The sequence below is a fragment of the Sceloporus occidentalis genome, unplaced genomic scaffold (genome assembly GCF_023333645.1).
Source record: "Sceloporus occidentalis isolate IW3139 unplaced genomic scaffold, rSceOcc1.0.p SCAF_311, whole genome shotgun sequence".
Lineage (NCBI taxonomy): Eukaryota > Metazoa > Chordata > Lepidosauria > Squamata > Phrynosomatidae > Sceloporus > Sceloporus occidentalis.
In genome coordinates this window covers 236863-259984 of record NW_028317291.1, presented here as the reverse complement: position 1 = coordinate 259984, position 23122 = coordinate 236863, and the positions used below count along the sequence as shown (strand labels likewise).

General features: G+C 38.9%; 2 protein-coding genes across 2 annotated transcripts; one reads left to right on the top strand and one right to left on the bottom strand.

Moving 5' to 3' along the window:
* The first annotated feature begins 373 nt into the window (after nucleotides 1-373).
* On the top strand, nucleotides 374-7737 carry LOC149274910 (mitochondrial import inner membrane translocase subunit Tim13-A). The gene is made up of 3 exons (XM_089505128.1): nucleotides 374-496; nucleotides 1661-1729; nucleotides 7639-7737. Exons 1-3 carry the CDS (start codon nucleotides 374-376, stop codon nucleotides 7735-7737), a joined length of 291 nt encoding a protein of 96 aa, XP_089361254.1.
* A 1716-nt stretch (nucleotides 7738-9453) lies between these two features.
* On the bottom strand, nucleotides 9454-22281 carry LOC149274909 (transmembrane protease serine 9-like). Its single transcript, XM_089505106.1, has 14 exons — nucleotides 22179-22281; nucleotides 21659-21830; nucleotides 20462-20736; nucleotides 20125-20261; nucleotides 19324-19663; nucleotides 17082-17253; nucleotides 15836-16107; nucleotides 15151-15287; nucleotides 13902-14331; nucleotides 12567-12680; nucleotides 11287-11458; nucleotides 10538-10803; nucleotides 9816-9952; nucleotides 9454-9615 (listed from the first exon to the last, which is right to left on the bottom strand). Exons 2-14 carry the CDS (start codon nucleotides 21808-21810, stop codon nucleotides 9454-9456), a joined length of 2766 nt encoding a protein of 921 aa, XP_089361232.1. The 5' UTR covers nucleotides 21811-21830; nucleotides 22179-22281.
* Between the last annotated feature and the right edge of the window lie 841 nt (nucleotides 22282-23122).

Genomic DNA, 23122 nt, shown 5'->3' with positions numbered 1-23122 from the left:
CGCAAACAGGTCCTGTTCCTCAAGCGGGAGGTATCGCCTAGATAGGATGACTTCAGCTTATTTCACCCTCTGGAGGGTGGAGGGAGAAGACTTGAAAGCACATGGTTGTTACTTCAACCAACTGCAGCCGGGATTCTACGCTCCGAAAAAGCCAACAATTATTAGTTTTCGAACCAGCAATAAATGTTACTTGATATTGACTAACCCACACCACATCCAAGCACATTTCTCTGCTCAGAATTGCGCTCTCCAAGAGTAACTACATTTCCCACAATTACATGCGCTAGGGGTAATGAATTTCCTGTTCCTCCAGGCAACAGGAAGCCGGGCACACGTGTGTGACTTTGAGCTTACAGGTCAGGAAGCGGCAGAGATGGACGGGTACGGGTCGGACTTTTCCTCTGGATCTTCGGGCTCTGGCAAGGTTGATACCGGGGCTATCATGGAGCAAGTCAAAGTCCAGATTGCGGTGGCAAATGCACAAGAACTACTGCAGGTCAGCACCAACGCACAAACCATTATTCCATCAGATAGGCAGCCGAATCACGTGACCAGCAGCTACCTATAGTAATGACCTTGTCACTTGTCTTATGTATGCGTTAAATATACGTCGGCTGTTGATATTATTACTTGGTAGTGCACTAGATACGAACAATAAACAAAAATGCCTTCAACGCCTGCACTGTGTACTATACGAGTATTTCCCAGTGTGGCTGTATAGTTCTGTTGTGTTTTGCGGTAGTGAACAATGCCAATCATATAACTAGCGATAAAGAAAAGATATGGGCCGTACACATTTGGTTTCGTTGTCCATCATGTTATGTTGTAGTTCTTTGCCCTGTTGCCTTTGCTGTCACCTTTTGCTATCTGCTTCTTAACTCGACCTGTGTACTCCCTGCTCTTCCCAAAATCCACCTATAGCAAAATGTATAGTAGCTCTGTTTTTATATCTATCTTGAAGACTTGCCTTGCGTTTTAAGCTATCCGTCCAAACGGTAACATCTACAATTTCCACTGTTGTCATGGAAGCATCCGCCAAGCCTGCCCACCCTGGATCACCTGCAGCTTTGCCTTTTCAACCACCCCTTGTCATTCATAAATTGATCACTTCAGTTCAACCTGGTTCAACATCTCCCAGCATCTAGATTTTACTATCCCCGTGGTCATTACTTTTGTCTACTTGTTACATGCTACCCTTTGTTCAATTTACTACCTCATTCTGTTCTGCGGTTTGTAGTCATCTTACTAAGCAACTTCTGCATCAGTATGTGTCAAAGGGATTGATTTGCTAAACAGTGAGTTATTTGTCGCATAGCATGCCGGTTTAGCTCCCATTGATTTCAGTGGGAGCTCAACTCAGGAATGAAAGTCGAGCTGATGTATGCTAATGCGAATGCACAGGATTAATTTTCATTTCCAACTATGTAATAGATAATCTAGTTTAAAAAATCCCATTAAAAAAAAAGATATTATTCAGTAGATCGAACAAACATTCCCTGCCTGCAAGTAGTATTCCTTTTAATATGATCTTTATTGGTTTTAAAGATAAACAGGTGCAGTCACCTTTGTATACATGGTAGATTCGTGTTTTGTTTGTTTTTTTTAAGAATATGTAGAGCCATTTGTACTGACACATTTTTAAATGTTCTTATCCCCACAGAGGATGACTGATAAGTGTTTTCGAAAATGTATCGGGAAACCTGGAAGCTCCCTGGACAATTCAGAACAGGTAGGTCTCATGCAGGCTGACCTTTAATGTTAGCCCACCTTGAGGTGGGCTAAGGGACCACAGTTTTTGGACATCTTCAATTAACCCCTTCAGTGCCAGTGGTTTTTGGTACCTCAAGTCCCAGAGCAATTTTGCCATCTTTGCGGTATGCCGATTCAGCGATTGTTCCCCCTTTCTTGCGAATAGTATACCCATGTAAACTATATATTGAAAATTTAGGATGAGAAATGTAGGATAAAACTAGCGAAAATTTGAAAAAAAACTTTTTTATATACTTTCCCCTCTGAATCCTCAGTATCAGTGCCGTGTGGTTAGAGGTCCTCTTAGGGACCTCTTTAACATGTTATTAATGCCAGTCATGTGACAATGACATCACTTGGCTTAGATCAGAAACCCAGCCTGATCTCCTGTCTAGCGGCAGGGATGTGTCCCTGCTGCTGCAAGAAGGTCAGGACGTACTTGTACGTCCTAAAGGGGTTTAGTAGATGTATTTTTAGGACATACAGGTACGTCAGTAGGGGACTGAAGGGGTTAGACTCCTTTTTTTTTCCCAAGCAGGAATATACAGAATTTCTAACTTGTCTGCAGCCCTTAATGACTGTAGTTGTTCAGCCATAATAAAGAATAACATTTTTATACTAAGTGTTTTAATATAGAGTACTCTGTCTTGCTTTGCATACTTGTGTAAACATTTTATTTTGTCCGTTGTAACTCTAACACTGTAAAAATTCTCGATAATCAGCATACTGCCCACCAGCGACGGATGAACATTAAAGTATTTTGTAATTACTTGAATGTGCATTATTTTAGCTAAAAGAATAGAAACAAAAAGTTAACAAAGAAATAAAGAATATTGTAGACTTAAACCTTAATCACGTCTTAGTCTCTGTTCTGTGGTAGGGGGAATAAAAAAAATAGACAAACAAGTGAGAGAAGAGAAAAAATGCATGCCATTTTACAGATGGAGACAAATGCTAATGTACAATTAGGTTCAGTCTTTCCAAGGCATCCTTATTGCCTGTCTTGTTTGCAGAACAAAGGTCGTATTTTAACTGGAGGCATCAGCTGTCCAGGACCTTTTTCCGAAAGTTTGTTACACAAATAGGTTGATGGCAGGACCATCCAAGAACCCCCCAATAGTGCTATATTTGATTTATTTGTTTTTTTTAATCATTGGTGAAATGTCTCCTGGTTGTCTTTGTCGCCCGCACAACCAACACCCCTGATTATTAATCACTCCTTCATAACCACTGCTACCTGATGATCTACCAGTTTCTTCATTACAAACTTACTGTTGGCACACCGTTGCAGTGTCACCACCTCTATCAATTTGTCATTGGCCTGTAATTGCGTCCGTACTGTGGTTATATAAGCTACGTCCAGCTTGATGCAATTCCTTACAGATAGATATCAGTAGTATTTGTCTCATAGTAACATAGTTCATAAGGTTGAAAAAAGACCAAAGTCCATTAAGTTCAACCTATATACATATTGTGTCTGTTAGAAAAATGCTTATGTAATCATAAATATTATTGCTGACAAAGACAGTAGAAAATGTCTAGTCTATGATGTATCACGAGTTGCGCCAACATATCTACTAAGAGGCGTAACCTGCTTAAAAAGTAACCAATCAGAATGATGCATGCTATTAGAAGTAGATAAGAAATATAAGAAGTTATATAAACCATGTAATCCAAATACGTAATTAGACAACGCTTCGACTTTTGTGTGTTGTGTGCCTTGTCTCGATTATGCGCATGATCTATTAAAGGAAATAACTTTTTCTGAGGAGAATTCGACCATTAATTCAACCAACAGTGTCCCTACTGTGTTGAGCCAGAGGAAGGCAAAAAACCCTTATGCTAACGGGTCGTTGCCATTTATACAAAATGGTGACCTTCCCTCGTCTTCTCTACCCCCTTCAAATGCTGCCGCTTATCATAAAAAAATGCGACCTCCGCGCACATGATAGACTCCTCCGTAACTTTTTATGGCAACATAAGAAACATAGGATTTCTTTATTTAAACTCCAACAGCCTGTTTCCCACGGTGGCCTTAACCTTCCGAGCCCCCTGGGATATAGCCTTGCTGCTAACTATAAAATAGCACTTGAATGGCTTTTACAAACACCTTGCTGCGCCTGGCCTCTCTTGGATCAACAGTTTACACCTGACGTTCACCTTGCCTCTCTTCTCCACCTGCCCCCTGCCGACTGGCCTGTTTCCTTACGAGACAACCCACTACTTGTTGCCCCTGCCAGGGCTTGGAGGTTGGTGCGTAGGGCCCAAGGCCTTAGCCCGAATGTCTCCTTGTTCCTGCCTTTCCTCCGCAATCCTGATTTCCATGACGGCAGGGCTGCTGCTCTGTTTTCCCACTTGTATGCTAAGGGGGGCAGGCTCCTGACCCATTTCTTAACTGATGGTACTGGGGCATTACTTTCCTACGAAGGTCTTTTGACTAAATTCTACCCCATTCCTATTCATAGGTTGCATTTCCTACAAATCTCCAGTTACGCTTCTAAAATTCTCTCCTGCCTTTCTCCATCTGACAAGAACAATAGACTAGATAAATAGACCCTACTCTTGCAGACTGGTCCTACCTCTGTCTCCCGACTATACTGTTTGACTCGCCCGTTGATTGATCTAGAGACCGTGACTCAGGGCCTTGCTAAATGGCGGCTGGACTTCCCAGACCTTACGACAGACTGCCTGGTTGACGCCACTATTAGGGCTACTAGGATATTAGTCTCTAAATCCTATTCTGAAATGTTTTTAAAATTGTTACATAGGGCCTACCTTCCCCCAAAGCTATGGAAACTGGTGCACATGGCGGCTGATTCCCACTGCCCGAAATGTCTCCATCCTGACGCAGACTTAATGCACTGCCTCTGTCCCCAAATTCAGGTTTTCTGGGCTTCCATTCATGATTTTGTCACTACATCGTTGAAACTGCCTCTTACTATGACCCCCGAATGGGCTTTATTTGGCATTTTTTCCTCCACCGATACTTGTCGACTTCCAGCGTGAGATAGATCCCTACTGGTGGTGGTGGCGGCGGTGGGGAAGAAGGCCATTCTTTCTCAGTGGATCCAACCACATCCACCCACTTAAGCCATGTCCCTGTCACGACTTAATTATATTTTCCAAATGGATTGGACCGAATCTTCCCTACATAGAGAAACCAAAGCGCGTGCCTTCTTTACTAAATGGTCGGCGTATATTCCCACACTGGCTCCCTCCACTAGGGCCTTCCTCCTTTCCATGTTCCAATACACTGGATGGTTTTCTCGGCAAATCCTACTGGGCAGACACCCCCTGCCGGGTTTAGGCTGATTTTATTTTATTCTCATTTTATTTTATTATTATTGTAAGGTTTTACTTATGTATCTTGAATTATATACTTTGGTACACGATGTATCGTTTGTTGTCCTGGCTGTGTGCTGTGTCGGGCGTCCATTCCGCTTCGTACTCCTCGTCATACTCTTACTTTGTCTTATTTACCATTGTACCACTGACGACTGCTTTAACCCCTTCGCGACCTTTGCCGGTTCAGGACCGTCATAACAAGAAGGTCACTAAATGACCTTTGACGGTCCTGAACCGTCAAAAAATTAAATAAGCTTAGAAAGTGATCAAGGATCACTTTCTTCGCTTAAACGGCCTTGCTGCAATGCCTCGATGTCGAGGCATTCAGCAAGGCCGAGATCGGCATCGGGGGCCATGTCTGGCCCCTCCCCGGGGCGTCAACAGCCGCCAAACGGGCGGACGCCCGTTTTAAAAGCGTTTAGGAGGCGATCAACGATCGCCTCCTAAACTTAAATGGTGTCGCTGGAATGCCTCGATCAGGAGGCATCCAGCGACACCAAACACTTACCTCTGGGTGGGCTGTGACCGCTCCGGAGAGCGGTCACAGCCGCCGCTGCCGGTGATCTTCGCCATCAAGCAAGATGGCGGCGGCCCGGGAAATAAAACAATAAAGACGAAAAAGTTCGCTAGAGGGTCTCCAGACCCTCTAGAGAACTGGCTCCACTTGCTGGTTGAATACAGGTACTGCATTCAACCATGCAAGTCAATGGAGCCCAGCTTTCTAATCACTATGTGATTAGTAAAATATTCAAAAAAAATAAAAATAAATAAAAAATGGAAAAAAAAATTAAAAAAAAATGTGCTAACATTTAAAAATAATTATGCAGTGATGTCACTAGATGAACCATCCAGTACCAGCAAAATGTGTAAAAAAAAATATAAAAAAAGTATTAAAAAAATAAAATAAAATTAAAAAATAAAGTTTATTATTTTGAGCAAGTGCTAAAAATTCTCAAAAATCTCAACAAAGAGTTAAAATAAAAGCACTTCAAATACCCAAGGGGTGTCTAATATATAAAAAAAATGGCTGATGGGGTAAATTGGAGTGGCCTAGCTCAAATATAGGGCATAGGTACAGACTGACCAAAATGGAGAAAATAAGCGCACTTCCCAAATGTGGCATTTTAAATCTGAAACAACCCGACAAACCCATGCATGTCGGGTATCACTGCACTCAGGAGATGTTCCTGAACACACATTGGCGTGTTGTTTGACAGTGGCATATACCAGGACCTGTATATCTATAACTAAAGTACAATTTGTGTGAAAAAAAAAAAAAAAAAAAAATTACTATTACAAAGTTTGACAAAGTGTAGTTCTATAATTGGTGCATGGAAAGGGTTAAAATAACAGCATTTGGAATACCCTGGGGTGTCTAGTTTTCAAAAATATATGGTTTGAATGGGTTAAATTGAGTTAACCGGCTTCAAAGATATTCCAAAGAGGAGAGGGAGGCACAATGACCAAATGACCACCTGAATTACGCATGCCCCAAAAGTAGCCTTTTACCAGCCAAACAATCTGACAAACCCATGCATGTGGGGTATCGCTGTACTCAGGAGATGTTGCTGAACACATATTGGGGTGTTGTTTGACAGTGACATATACCAGCACCTGTATATCTATAACTAAAGTACAATTTGTGTGGAAAAAAAAATAAAAAAAATTACTATTACAAAGTTTGACAAAGTGTAGTTGTATAATTGGTGCATGGAAAGGGTTAAAATAACAGCATTTGGAATACCCTGGGGTGTCTAGTTTTCAAAAATATATGGTTTGAATGGGTTAAATTGAGTTAACCGGCTTCAAAGATGTTCCAAAGAGGAGATGGAGGCAGACTGACCAGATTTGTTAAAAAAGATTTGGAAATCATAAAACGCTGCTTGTACTTATTGCCCTATAACTTACAAAAAACAGCAAAAAAACATAAAAACATTGGGTATTTCTAAACTCAGGACAAGTAGTAGAATCTATTTAGCTAGTTTTTTTACTTGCTTTTTTAGGTGAGTAAAAGATTTTTCAAATAAAAGTCATAAAATGTGTTTTTTTTTCAATTTTTCACCATGTTTTTTTTATTTTTTTTATAGTAAATAAGATGATATATAACTTATGTGGGTACACTAAATGGGTGAGGAGAAAATTACAGCTGAACACAAGCACCACAAAAGTGTCAAAATAGCCTCGGTCCCACAGGGTACAAAACGAAAAATGAGCCCGGTCCTTAAGGGGTTAAAATCATTTCGTAACCTTTATTCTTTTTGATCTTTGTATACGTATGTTTGTATACTTCAACTGCGTACCTCCTGTTTGCGGCAAAAATAAAAGTTTAAAAAAAAAACAAAAAAAAACCCTTATGAAGCAGATGCCAATTGCCCCATACCAGGGGGAAAATTCCTTCCCGACTCCAAATATGGCAATCGGAATAAATCCCTGGATCAACGTTCTGTCCCTATTAATCTAATATCCATAACGTGTAATAATATCCATAACTTGTAATAACTTGTCTCCTAGGCATTTCTAACGATACACCCTCTTCTTTGTCAGAAATGCATTGCAATGTGTATGGACAGATACATGGACGCTTGGAACACTGTCTCCCGAGCATACAACTCCAGATTGCAGCGTGAGAGTGCAAAGATGTGACATGGTCCAGGACAACATACCTTTCAGGATGATGAACCTACCCCAACTGGGAGTAAACACTTTAATTGCCAAGGAGCTGTCAAATAGAAGTCTAACTTAGAAACATCGATATGTAAACGTGTTTTGGCAGCAAAAAGACTTTGTTTGTCAGATAATCGATAATGTTACTTATCCTCCCAAGCTTGTCACTTATTTCGTATTAAATTTGCTTTTTTTTCTTTGTCCGCCTCAAGCTGCTCACTGATCCCAAGTGTATTGTTACCTCATTTCTCAGCGTTCTTAATACGTAGCGAGACTGAGTTAATTTCCAACAAAAAAAAAATAAAACACTTGGTGGAATTCTTAGTTCTTTTTCTATGTGCTATTTCATGTCCCCAGGAAAACTTTAATCTTTTCTCCAAGTATAACTCAGGACATGAATGGATGAGTGGTTCATTGATTACATTTTGGTCTTGCAAATGGTCATTTAAATATGTACACTGCTATCGTAAAGGGGTAGATTCATTACTTTATGCCATGAAATTATTTCTGTTCACGTGGGTTTTTCTGTGCCGTTCTCTGACCTCCATAAAAGTGACAAACTGAGCCTATCCATTGTACAAGTGGAAAGAAGACACCCGTTTCGTATGTCTTTTTTTTTATTTTTTTATTCTTTTTGAACGTAATGGAAACCAACAAGGAAAAATAAACATTTTTATTCAGTTGTGTTTTGTTCTATGTAAATAAATAATTTTTCTTTTTTTGGGGATGCCTGCAAAATCATTACATTGCACACTGCTAATGTCAAGAAGAATATTTATTATGTTGTCGTTCATCATGCTGTTGGATCATCTCACAAAAGATTATCGTATCCTAAAGTCTGAACAGTTATTGTGCAAGGAACCAAAGTTTGTTTCACTGCCAATTAGTGTCGCTTTAATTGTAAGCAACGCTTTTTGATGGCAGCGTTAGACTAAGTCCCTGGTAGAGGTTGTCTTAAAATTTTAGCACAGCATATTTATTTTGCCCAGTGTAAATAGGATGATGCATCTAAACACTCCCTTCAAAGGAAGCAGTTAAGTCGCTGGATGGTGAGATGATAAAATATTATATTGGAGTCTTCTATCACATTAATTTGGTGGTTTATTTAAAGTTATTGTAGTGTAATAACTATTTTGTATTGTCCTCCGTTTCTTTTTTTTTTCTTAAGTTTCACGTATAAAAAGTTGCATTCCCATCTAGGAAAATAAGATTCAGAACTACTCACCCTATAACCAAGTAAACAGGTTTTCCCATGCGTGGGTAAATATTTCTTTAATGGGCCATGAAGTCTATGTAATCACTTACACATTTGTCCCATCGCACATCTCTGGCAGTCACTTTTATATTACATGCCGATAGCCCTGTTTACCTTTAAACACACAACCTATTACATGACATTGCTCCTACCTGTGACTACCTGTTTAAACATCACTTTCTGGTTTTGAACCCGCTTAGTAATATACATCCACAGCGGAAAGCTAAAAATCACTTTCAACCCGTGCATATGTCTAAGTCAAAGTTCTGTATTATCTTCTTGTAATAATAACAGGATACCTTTATTTATAGAAAATATACTCTAATTTTTCTTCTTGGAAAGCATACATAAGTCCACCTTCTTTCCACGGCCATGATTTTAAAGTTCCTTCTGCCAAGTGGGTTTCTAATCCTTCCACCCCCATCCCCGAGTAGGATCCTTCACAACCGTAGAGTCTGTCCAATCCAGTTGCGGACAGATGTTATCCTGGTATAAACACCTGGGAAGTAGGGTCTTGCACAACCGTAACCCCAGCTCGTTATGCCTGCAAGAAACCAGCGGCCAGATGGTTCTCTACATGCCAAGGGGCCACCTGCATCTCCCTAAGAACGATAAATTGTTTTTCAATTGATTTTCATACTAGAATACACTGTAGAAAAAGCTGTACTGAGTACTGACAGGTTTTACTAAAGAAGTGGAAAAAGTAGCGTTAGGAAGGCAAAATAAGAAACTGTATAAAGAATTAGCTATGTAGTGGACTAAATATATACCAAAGTGCTCAGCCTCTTAAAGTAATACTTACAGAACAACTATCAACACCTCCCTGCATGAAACCAGCACACAGCATTCTGGGACTGATCTGAATTGGGTAGAATTTTTTGCAGGTCTGATCTCCAACAATGTTAACTGCAGCTTTCTGGAGTTGTCTGGACATGGGACCTGAAACAAATATGTATGCATTTAGGATTTTTTCTGGATCTATCAGTACTTCTGATATGGCAGTGTAGTGAGCTACTAAAATGCAACTGGCACTTGTAGGCGATATGGCAAGAGAAGAAATTTCACCTCACTGCCTTAACTCACTGTGGTTGACCCTCAAGTGATAGGTTAGTCGAGAAACTAAAAACTTACTAATTAATAATACTCATGGATTGGCTCTTTAATTGTGCAATATATTTGCCATCATGAACCATCACTCAGCTAGTTGCATTTCCATGCTCAATTCGCCCGAAGGTCTCAACTCCCAGAACATTAAACCTGTTATAATATTAACCTGCAGATTCCAAGGAATTAAATGCATAATAGGTGAGGTTTATTAATAAACACAACCCTATGCGTTTGACCCAATGACCCAGGACTGACTGATACCAAAGCAGCATCCTGAAGGCAGATTATTATAACAGACTTGTGCAGTTCTCGAAGACTAACTGATTTTTTTTCCATAGTCCTGCTTGGTTGGTAGTGCTTGACATCTAGTGACAAAAGACATCATTAGTCTGTGTTGAATGCATATAGCACATTTACCTCCTTCCTTGGTTGATCCCCAGCCTGTGATGAAACATCTTGTGCCCTCCGGGAAGATATGACTGGTGTCTGGGAGGCAGATTGGCTTGATTAGATTGGTATAGGTGAGGGGAGATGGCAGTTCCAGTAGAGCCACATCATTGTCCAGTGTATATACATTGTAGAAGGGGTGCTTGTGGATACGGAAGATCTTCTCCACCCTTCCCTCCACCCCATTAAGGAAAGGGGTGCCTAAGTATGCTGCCCATAGCTTTGGGTCACTATATCTTTGAAGAAAAAAAATGTCATTAATCACATTATGGAGGAGCCATAAAAATATGATTGTATATTTCCCATGTCCTTATTTGTTTCCTTTATATTCCTCTCGTTATTCTGCAAATACAGAATTGAAATTGAAGAAATTTCTCTGGTGAGAAAAAAATCATGTTAGTTCTGCCTTTTTTTCCCCAAAGATGTATTGAGTATTTTTCATACATAAAAAAACAGCCAGTTGGGAGAGTTATCGCACTGCAAGACTTCTCTTGCCTTAATATTTCCAGGCCACACAATTAAAAAGTGTGAAACTAATTTTGCAGCATAACAACAATTAGGCAAATCTAGACATAGTTTTTCCTCACATGCCACTTTAATTTTTTTCATTTTACTCATACTTGTCCCGCAATCAATTTCAGGCAAGATTATAAATAATATGCAACACAATTAATCAAGATTAATTGATTAATTGAGGGTACAAGATGTACAATACTTACATATCAAAGCAGTGAGCAGCAGAGAGCAGCCAGCGGTCTGAGATCAGCACTGCGCCACACTTGTGCTCCTTCCTTCGCAGCCACAGACTGACTTGCCATGGCCATTCCCCACGAAGGGAACCACTGCCCCCCACTATCTTGTTAAAGGGAATCACTGGGGTTGAGCCACAGTCTGCCAGAAAATGATGGATACATGCTTAAAATTGCCAATAGTTAAACCAGATCTGTCAGTTTACTCAAATCCTACATTTCAAAGTTCAGTAAATTCCTATTCTAAGCATAATGATGATCGTTTTTGTGTTAACTTAATAATAGAATAGATCTACCTAATTGTGTTTACAGCCTGGGGTCGTTTAGCTGTTTTCATGGAAAACAAGGAAATGTCTAGCTGTGCTAACATGGCAAAAAGGTTTTCTAAAGCTCAATTAGCCTTTTAAACGTAGACTTGTATTAGCTAACACAACGGGCCACTGGAGCACAGGAGTGATGGTTGCTGATAAAGGGCCTCTATACAGCTATGAAGATTTTCCATTAAAAATCAGCCATTTCCAGCTGCAATAGCCATTTACAACATGAGCTATGTGTAGACTGTATTTCTGATCCATTAAATGTTTTTTTAATGGACACAATTAGCTTTTCTTTCTATGTGACTCTTGAACAGTAGTATATAAATACAGTTCAGTAATACAGTATTGCAAAAGTTTAAGCAAAAAATGATTTTCTTTTCATTAAGAAGACTAGATGTCCTGTTTTCAGGGGACAGTCCCCTAAGACTCCTTCCTGCTAAAGTTGAAAGGTAAAGTATATAAAGAAAACAAATGTTTTTGTTTATTTTATGTTGAATTTTTTATTATTGAAATGGCATTACAAAACAGTTACCATAGATAGTAGTACATTAGAGATATTAAACGTGATTAAAACGTTAAATGTATTTACTATTATATTTGCTATTAGCGTATTTCTTTTTCTAACTTTGTGTGAATAAAGTCTAAAATACATCTCTGGATTTCATATTAAAAAAAGGCTTACTATTAGGTATATATTATCTCCTTGTTATTTAGAAAGTTGTAAATTATCTCCTAGATTCCATTGTAGCATGTATAATAGCACTTTGACTTCTAATTCTTTTGCAAATAAGGGTTTTTAAATGTTCTTGTAGCAAGGTTATTTAGTTAAGGTAGGTAGAATAGATCAGCACAAAGTATCTCTACTCTGGTAGTTAAACATATTCTAACTACACAGTGGACATGGTCTCTAAACCAGAAGGTAAATGAACTCACCGCAGCTCTGCTCATCAGAACCATTGCTGCAGTCTGGGATTCCATCACACTCGGGATTAGCTTTGCTGATGCAGACTCTGTTGGAGCACTTGTATGTTGAAGCTGTGCATGGTACTAAAAGAACATTCTAATAAGTGTGAATATTTTGGCAGAATTTTAACTTCCTTGAGCTTGTAAATTGGTGGAGAGAATCTGCCCCAACTCCGCATACAAAAAGGTTATGGCAGCCTCCACTCCATGGTAACATTCAAATAAAACACATTAAGCACTTTTCGAGTAAAATGTAACGAAGAAGTACAGTAAATGGGGTCTGTAGACTGCACACCCAATCTTTAATATGGTGGGAGAAGGCTAGCAGTTGATGACACCTCTTCCCTAAACTTATAGTTTCTAACTCTGTTAGAATAAGGATTAGAGTTGAGAACTGGAAATAGGTGAATTGAGCAAAATGATGAAACAGCCTCACAATAAACCTATACATATGAGTTGTCAGAAAAGGAAAAGGAACTACGTACCGTATAGTTGTGGGAACACACCATACTTTATTTTCCATATGCATATATAAACAAGTCAAAGTGTAATTGAAAGGCTAATGGAACCAATTGGCTCCTGTAGGGCACTTAGTAAAATGTATTAGACAGACCGCCAGTTGTAGGCTACATTAAATAAACATTATGGTCATGTGGGAAGGGGGCGGACTAGGCCCCTAAGGCTGGTCAACATTCTTAAACAGGGCTGGTCCAACTTTGACTGGCCCACATGTGGAGCAAGGAACACTGTCACATTACATGAGCCTCATATAATGCGCGAGTAGCTGAAAAAGAGAGCTCTGGTGAAAGTACGTATGTGATGGTGGTGTGATTTTATGTAATAGGGAGAGTGTTAGTATATAAGTGTGTGTCTCCATGAGTGTGTGTTTTAGCATGAGCCTATGTGTATGTAAGCATATGTGTTAGTGTGAGTGTGTATATTTTGGCATGAGCGTGTGTATTAGTATGAGTGTGGAGGGGGAGTAGCATCTGTGTGTATGTGCGTGTGTTAGCATGAATGTGTGTGTAAGTGTCCTAGTGTGTATGTATTATACATTAGGGGGAGGGTTCAAGGGTCCAGAAGGGTTTAGCCCACCCCCCTGCATGTGGGTAGAATCCAGCCCCAAACTGTGCCGGGGGAAAGTACTTAGCCCATTAAATTATTTTAATTTGCTAAATTATTAGATGCAGCTTTTAATATATTACAGATGAATAAAAAATACACAACTTTGAGTATGTAGAAGTGGGACAAAGTGTTTGCATTAGTAAAACAGAGATAAGCCAAGTCAAATATATGATTTATTACCTGGCTTTTGAGTGGGTCGGGGTGGCTCAGTGATCCGTGATGTTGTGCTGCTGACCTTGGAAGTAGTTGTCTTTTTAGTGGTCCCTTTGGTTGTAGAAGACTTTGGAGTACTTCTTGTGCTTTTGGTTTGAGAGATTGTAGTCCTGGAAATAGTCGTTGTTCTGTGGCCAGTAGAGGTTGGTGGTCTAAGAGTAAATGGCCATGTACTGCTAGTGCTTGGCTGTACAGACGATTTGGGAAGGTTCATGCCACTGTCTGTGGTTCTCAGAACAGGAGCCACTGTGTCCAATATCCAGTCTTTAAGTTTGGTAACCCGACTGTAAACACCAGGTTTCTTCGCCTGAGCACATCCTATTCCCCAACTAACAATACCAGCTAAGAAGAAGATACCTGGGCTTTCTTCACATGCTAAAGGTCCCCCGGAGTCACCCTTCACACATATTCAGATATTGAAGTAAACATGGTAGGTAATTTATAACATTAATTATAATTTATTTGGCATTTATTAGAATATACACTACAACAACTTTCTTTTGTATCCTCATGCTTACTGCTGAAAGCTGCATGTCATAACAGTGTTGGATTAAGGAATTTGTGAAGGTTAAAATGTTAGAACAGAAGGCAGAAAACACTTATTTAAAATAAGGTGGGTGCAGAATTCACCTAGCAGTGTGTCGTTATCATGTACAGCAACAAAGTGGTCAGGGGGACATTGAGGAGCCAGCCTACCAAACCATCTCTCCTCCAAAATTACCCACCTACCCACCTCAGTCTTACAAAAACCTTCTACCATAAAGTACCGCTAATATTTTACTTCTGCTGCTGTGTGCTAATAACCATTCTAAAAGGCACTGGCCTGAGCTTGGAACACAGGTGTTCCAAACTTTTGAGCAGTCTGCTCAAAGGTGGACTTTATTCATCAAATGGTGAACTGGCAGAAATCTGAAGGCGTGGACGCCCTGGTATCTTTGGAGGATTGGGGTGGACGATTGTGCAATGGTCAGGGCACAGAGTAGTCTGGAGCTTTGGCTGTACCCTTACTGTTTTCCGAACCAATAAATAAACCTTTAACTGGAAAAAATGCATGGGCCTGGAGCTTCAGTTCCATCAGCCCCTATATTTATCGGGTCCTCTAACTAAAACTGTTGCACTCACAAGATATATATATATATATATATATATATACATACACATGTGTCAATGCATACTCACAGTGCAAAGCATGCAAAGTTCTATATCTCATCCTCACCTGGCAAGAGTCCACCTTCCCATCAAGGAATCCTGCACAAATCATTCGTTCTGTAATGGAAAAGTTGTACAGGACACTGCAGATCTTCTGGTCAATGATACCAACAGACGCTTTCTGCAGCACCTCAGGTTTGGACACTGTACAAATAACAAAAAAAAGAACAGTTATGATCATCCGAACTCTTCATTGAGTATGGGCAGCATACCCAGCTATAATATGGGAAGATTAAGCAACAGTTTAGAGATCCTATTAAAGGATAGAAGAGGGATACATTGTCTATGCAATGATACCTATTGGAGTAATATAAGGGAAAATGTACAATAAAATAAATCTTGATATACAGTATGTTTTGTGTCCTTGTGTATAATTTAATCATGTACTTATGTTACAGATGGCCATCCTTTTCACTTACAAATTCTAAAAACCAAGAGCCCTGTAATATGTGGGAAGTTAGCAATTCATGAAAATGTTGAAACATTAATAATTTTATGATCAAGACTAACCACGAAAGGGAAATTCATCATTGAACACACCCTATGCATAAAATGTACATCATTAACTGTGATAAGTGATAAGAGCAAACACAAAACAGTCAAACAAATTGCATGGTAAACACTCATACCAGAAGAGCTTATCTGTTGTCTCACAAAGCTTTGAGCTCAGCTTATACACATGAGACTCCTACCATTGCCTTCTTTGATGTTGCCCCATCCAGAGATCATGCACTTCCATCCGGCAGGAAATTTCTGAAGGGCGGAGGGAAGGCATACAGGCTGGACATATTTATTAAAGGTCAGGGGGCTGGCAAGCTCCAGCACAGCCACATCAAAATCTAGGGTGAGAGGATTGAAGTGAGGGTGCTGGACGACCTTCTTTAAACTGATCTTCACGGCCACAGAGTCAGCTCCACTTAGTGCTGTGGATCCCATATGAGCTGTCACATGCTCTAATTTGGTTCTGAAGATACAAGACAATGATCCTATCAACTATTCTGTTAGCTCGTACATTCTAATTTGGAAAGGAAAACAGAAAATGTATTATAATAATGCTGCAAACAAGCTTATTAACTAAAATAATGTGCAGTAAACTATAAAAATGTCAACCATGGGCCACATCCTAACCATATACTTAAACAGTACTTTAAAGAGTGCTTTAAATCCTTAAGGAACAAGATTTTTTGGCACTACAGGACAGTAGCACTTTTTGTATTTGTCTCTGTTTAACTGTAATGCTGCTCTTTCTCAGTTAGTAAACTTACCCAAATTATATATTGATTTTTTCAAACTTAGCGTGCTGGGCCTCTAACTGCAATACTGGTCACAGGTATCAACACTATCCATTAAAACCATGTTTGAAATAGGTATGAAATGAAGACACCCCAACGTATTTTAGTAGAGCCATTTTGACACTTTTTAGGAAGCCATATTATTATCAATCTCTTTAAAAGTTTGTAGACAGTTTCCTGCCAGTTTTAAAAAGGTCCATGACATGGGGGATACCTCCTTGGTCCTATAGGACCATTTTTTTGTGATGTATCTCCACATCCTTCATCCCGAAGGTGTTAAAGAAGTTGGAAGCCTCTATGGCAAATACTATCAGTATTTGATTTTGGGTCAGGTGGCAATAAAGTATCCCTTGAAACTACGAATGATACAAAATGTTAGATTAAAGAATTATTTCTGGGAAACATTATTAGACATAATGTTTACAATAGTGTGCTTAGTTACAAAAGTTTGAAATTCAGCAGTAGACACCATTAAGACATTCAGAAAACTGGAACAAAAAAGTTTGAGACAGAGTGGAAAAACGGGTTAGAGATTACAAGAATGAGAAGTAGAAAACTGATGAATGGAGTAAAGAATAGACTCTAGTTGGGTAGCATGTTGACTGACGGTCATGCAGGTACACAATGTGACAGAATGACTACTCACTGATTGAAGCAGTGAGCTGCAGAAACCAGCCATCTGTCACCAATTATCGTTGCCCCACAGAAATGGCGTGGGCCCTCCTTGAGGCTTGCTTGCCATGGCACTTCTCCTCTGACGGCATCCAGTCCCCCGACTATTTTGTTCGGTTTTGTGAGCCCAGGGCGGCTGCCACATTCTGAAATCATAATATTTTGTTTCTACATATTGCTATCAGAGACAGAAAACAGTTTTTTTTTTATTTCTTATATATTAGTGACCAACCCCAAACAACATCATTGCTAATAGCTGATCCATATAGCATCTTAAAAACCCACCTCTGCCAGTACATGTAATGGTCAACATTGCCAAGTCATTTTCAGTAGGAGAAAGATATATTCTATTCAGTCATTTCAGACTATCACTCTGCCTTTGTTTCACTGTAAATAGCGTCTCACTTTGCTATGGAAAAAACTAAAACTATTATATTTATAACCTTGCAATGTGCGTTATAAAATCTCTTCATCCATAGATAGATAACCCATTAGGCCAACTAAGCATGTGTCAACAGTGCCGCTTTAGGTGTTTTGATGCAGTCCCGAGATGTCGACTTATGCCCCCTGCCATAACCGAGCCTCCACTGTCCACATTTGCCTATTTTAGTTTTTTTGGTTTATAATTGTTTTTGTTTTGTTTGTCTTGTTTTATTATAGTGTCGGTGTGAGTAGAATTTATACTTAGATATGTTTTCTCGTGCAGTCTCTTTATTTAATCATGTGATTTTTAAAGCATTTACATGTATATTATAAAATAGCTGAGCCTACTCTCTGTGTCCCCTATTTCGCAATGTAGAAGATCAAACATGTGTGTATGTGGAGGTCCTGCTCAGTGCATAGACGCAGATCCACACTACTATTGGAGCCTCCTTGGTGAGTTTGACCATTATTATTTGTACCCGGACACTTTTTTTACATCATTATAAAATGTCTCGTTTTTACGTTCACTATCATTTGATGACTGTGAGAAGGTTTTATGTGTTATCCCGCGCTGCAAGATTTCACATTCTGTTTTGGCCACCACTTATTTGACAGTTGTGTATGTGCCCAAGTCATAACATGAGAGGAACATAATATTAAAAGATGGCACTACTGAGAGCTTTTCAGTAAAGGAAGAAATCACTAAAGACTAGGAGTCTTTCCACTAATCTAGGATTGTAGGATAGTCTAAATCCCTACCGAATGAGATCTTGGTAATGATTGACATTGCTGTGTTTGCAGGGATACTGTCAGTGTAGTTTTAACATGATCATGCTCATAAACTAATAAACTGGACCAAGTTGGCCTTCACAACTCTCAGGAGTAGAAGCTTCTGCATCATGACTTATTGCTTCATTTAAAGCCTTCCTTAATACCAAATATCACCAAAAATCATAGTTTGAGTCATAGTTTGCTCTTAACCTCAGCTTATAATTCCCAGAGGCCTATATTACAAAATTGATAATTTCTGCTTTTTATATAAACTTTCTCCATTAACATTGGGTATTGGTCCATATAACACATTGGTCAATGTTGCACATAAATGATCTCTAAAATTCCTTATGTTATAGTCGCTATATACCTTAAGTTAAAATAAATAAGAACACATCGAAATAAGTGAATATTTAGTTTTATTCAAAACTAAAGCTGTTGTAGGCAGCCTCTGTGTCATGGTCATGTGAGTGACTACTAGAAACTAGTCATGTTTCAGGGTCTAGTTTTTTCTTCAATAAAAAATAAAACAATAAATATATTACAAATATTTAGCCATTATTAGGAGTAACACAATAGGAGAAATCCTCCTGAAAATGGCAACATAAAAATGTACGATGCTTTTACAGACATGTTTGGGTGATTGAGAAATGCATATCAGAATACCGGACTTTTTAATGACCGATAATATGATGCTGTTTAATGATTCTTTTGAAGCCCTAATCTTCATTAGTCTGCCTTTGGATGAAGCCACTTCTTGTGGTGTGAAGTAACAAAAAAAATGATTTCCACCTAGTAAATGTAGCTTACATTGTGCTAAATGGTTTTAATTACATGATCATGTCATCAGAAGTAAGATTCTCTTCCATTGTGCATGTATATGTGGCAATGCATAACAGAGCCTTACATTTTTTACCTTTCAGGTCAATGGTTGCTTACCACTGTTCTAGCTCACAGACAGATACTGTACAAAAAGGTAATTGTGCAAACATTCAGCCATCACCTCGTCTGGAACACTGTACCTTGAGGCTTGGAGGTGCTGGGAGGTTTGTTGGTTGGTTTAGACAACATGGTACTACTAGGTGGTTTCACCTTAGTAGTTGAATATTTGGTTAGTGGCCGTGCAGTGGTAGATTTGGAGTTTGTGGTTTTCTTCATACTTGTAGTAGTGGTTGAGCTTGTAAATGGATCGAGGGGCACAGATGTTGAGATGATGTCTAGGATCCAGTTTCTGACTTTGCTCACTCTGACATAGACACCAGGCCTCCTGGCCTCTGCACAGCCTACGCCCCAGCTCACAATGCCGGCCAAGAAAAACTTGCCAGATGGTTCTTCACACACCAGTGGACCTCCTGAATCCCCCTGCAGGAAGAATAATTAACGTCTTTATTTCTGTTTTTGTATATACAACCATAGCCACAAGATGCAACACATGGAGATTTTAAATAAAAAAAAATGCAGACTAAGGGGCAGTATTCTTTAAGTGGGATTCTTTACAGCTGTTTTAACATATTTACAATTAGTAAGACTACTGCTATACAAAGCGATGAATCCAAGACTTAATGATTCATTATTTATTTTTTTAATGAATATATTACCCAAGCAGAGTGACATAGAGACAACCCTTCAGCTGAATCTGAACAGGCTTCTCAGTTTCTTGCATGATAAATATAATGATAAAAAAAAGTAACTTTTCCGGTGCAGTAGCAGAACTTTAAGGTCACCTCACATGGAGTACGCTGAAACAGTATGTTTCACACACTCTATAACACCTGTTTGGCAGTTTGCTCCATTATACAAATTTCAAGGTGGTCTCAATTTACCTGGCATGAATCGATTCTGCCCTCCAGGTAGCCAGCACACAACATCCTGTCTGTCACAACATTGCTGTACAGGCTATTACATAGTGTCTGATCTATTAGGGCCACTGTAGCTTTTTGGAGAACTTCAGGCTTTATCACTAAAATAAGTAAAAGGAAAAAAAAAGGCAATTTGTACTAAAACTGTAGGAACACGTAGGCATATCGCAGTCCGTAACACCCACATTGTCAAGCCACAGGACAGAGCAAACTTTTTTATTTTAAAGAAGCAACGCAGTTTAATTGGCAAAATCTTGTGAAATTATCAAATTATAATTTTCAAAAGTGGGACAAATCTTACGGTTGTCCTCCTTAAGGTATCCCCATCCAGTGATGATGCATTTCTTGCCCACAGGAAATGTGTGTGTGGAGGCCGGGAGGCAAATTGATTGGGTGTACTTGTTGAACCTCAATGGGGATTCCAGTTCTAGTACGGCAACATCGTAGTCTGCTGTATCAGGATCATAGGAGGGATGTTTAATGATGGTTTTGATGGACGCTTTGACCGTGCCACTGTCAGTACCACTCAGAAATATCGATCCGATGTAAGCCAGCCACACAGCCGGATCCTGGAAGCTAAGTTAAAAATACCCATAATGAAACTTGAACAGGTAACAATCCCAGGTATTGTGGTTGACACAAAATATATCAGAAGTGACACACAACAAGACTGGAATAAATCTACTATACTGAAATAATGGACATTCAGCTTTGATTTAGAAATGCAAATGTGATAATGACAAGTGCATAGGTGATTTTTGGTATTGCATTACATGTTTGTATTAGGTAGCAGCATCTGAAGATTGCTATCTCTGCATCAGAGCAGAATTCATGTAAATGTCTAGTGTGCCCCAGTGTAAAATGCGTAGCTCTTCCATAGAGGTGTGTGTGTTTTATTTGTTTTTTACCTAAAAACCTTTACGTTGTATTGTATTTCTCAGATACTTTAATAATTTCCATTCTCGCACGTGTGCAACCCAGTCCTCTATATTACACAAAACAAATGGCCTATACACCCAGATACTACAGCTCACAAAGCAAATTATATAGTCATAAGTATATGACTTGTTTTAGGAGTTGCATTAGAGTTTAGGTGAGTTGACTTCCAAATCCCATGCCATAAAAGGGCAGCCTTACAATGAGGTATAGTGCCTGGTCATATCACCATATTATCTAGTACCCAATAGGAAGGCGGAATTAAAATTTAAATAAAATGTTTAAAAATACATCTGTACCCTGAGAAGTGTACGGTCCATTAAGTGAACTCTTTCCTACAGATGGTACTTAGCAGCAGGGGGTAGGTGGGTTTTGTTGTGTGTGTCAAGCAACTCCATCCGTAGCATATGTCAAGTCTCTCTGTAAGCTGAGTGTAAATGTGAGTAGGCTTTAGTGAATATTCAAGTTGCTACTGCAAACTCACCCCTACTGTCAAACTCAAAATAACTATATACATGATTCAAGAGATCCATGGATGTATGACATGCTGTTTGATACTTACTCATTGAAGCAATGAGCTGCCGACACCAGCCACTTATCACTGATGATGGTAGCTCCGCAGAAGTGCTCATTGTTTTCTCTTAGGCTAACCTGCCATGGGAACTCTCCCTTGGTAGCATCTGATCCTCCTACGATTCTGTTAGCTTTCTGCATGGCAGGTCGAACCCCACAGTCTGATAGATGCAAAAAAAAAAAAAAGACGTTATAAGTAGAGAAAATCAAAGGCAGGCAAAGGAAATAAATATGGATATGGTTTGTTTACTTGTATTTGTTGTAATAAGGTGATAATCTTCCTTCAATCAATTACAATTTTTTTTTTTTTAAATTTCGATAAAACTTGAAATTTATAACCTATATCCTTCATAAAACGTGCACACTGTAATGTAAAAAGTGAGTCACACTTTTTGGGCTGTATTTTAAATCCCAGCATTGTTTAACAAGTGCGTTTCCCAAAATATGGGTTGAACTATTTATGCTATGTTTATTCAATGTCGTTGAAGTTTTGGTGCTTGTATACATACTGCAATTTTTTTCATCCGAGCCATCCTTACAATCCCGAATGTTATCACACTCTGGGTTCTGCTTTACAATGCATTGTGTGTTCTTGCAGGCGAATACATGAGCTGGGCAACTACCTACGGAAAGGAGGAAAATAGAGTGTGTTATTGTAACAACAGAATATAGAGCAGAATCAGTAATTGTTTTATTAATATATAATGGGTTTTGAAGGCTAGTGAGCAGTGAGCTAGTGACCTAAGATTTCATAGTTTCTTAAAAAGTACACTGTTCCAATATTCTAAACTATTACTTATTCTTAATATGGTTTGTTTTTGCTCAGAATTGTTCTGTATTATTGCTCTTGCATCATGTGCATTGTAAATGAACAAATTAACTAAAATCCCTTTATGCTCATTTTTTATGCTCAAACTGCATTCCAAACGGTTGCAGGCTAAAAGGACATGTCAACTTTTTTCTGCGTTTGTAGCCGTATGCCCATATCCCTAAAAATTTAAGAGCAAAACAGAAATAATCTAAATATGCTTGTAAAATACAGAAAAAAATGTTTTGGATACCATCATTGATTTTTTATTTTTGGGTGATCTCACAGTTCCCTTTTTAACTATCCTGCAGCAAAATGTTATAGACTACATTATATACTGATATAATTTTAACATTGGTTACAGGTCTCCTATGGCGTACCTACAAAACAGAGGGTAAAAAACGATTGTGAGAACAGTCACCGTTTGCAGCAGGCAGCAAAATGCTTCCAATTGAGAGGCAAAGATAAAATATATTTTGCTTACGGCTTCTAATATTGATATAAAATATTTGTCACTATAATATGGAATTTAAATTGCCATGGTTTTATTAAAACAATTTTATAACTTAAATATAGTTAAAAATATTTTGGGAAAGTATGCCTCATCATCCCGTGTCATAAAGAAAGCTTACCTGATTTAAGACC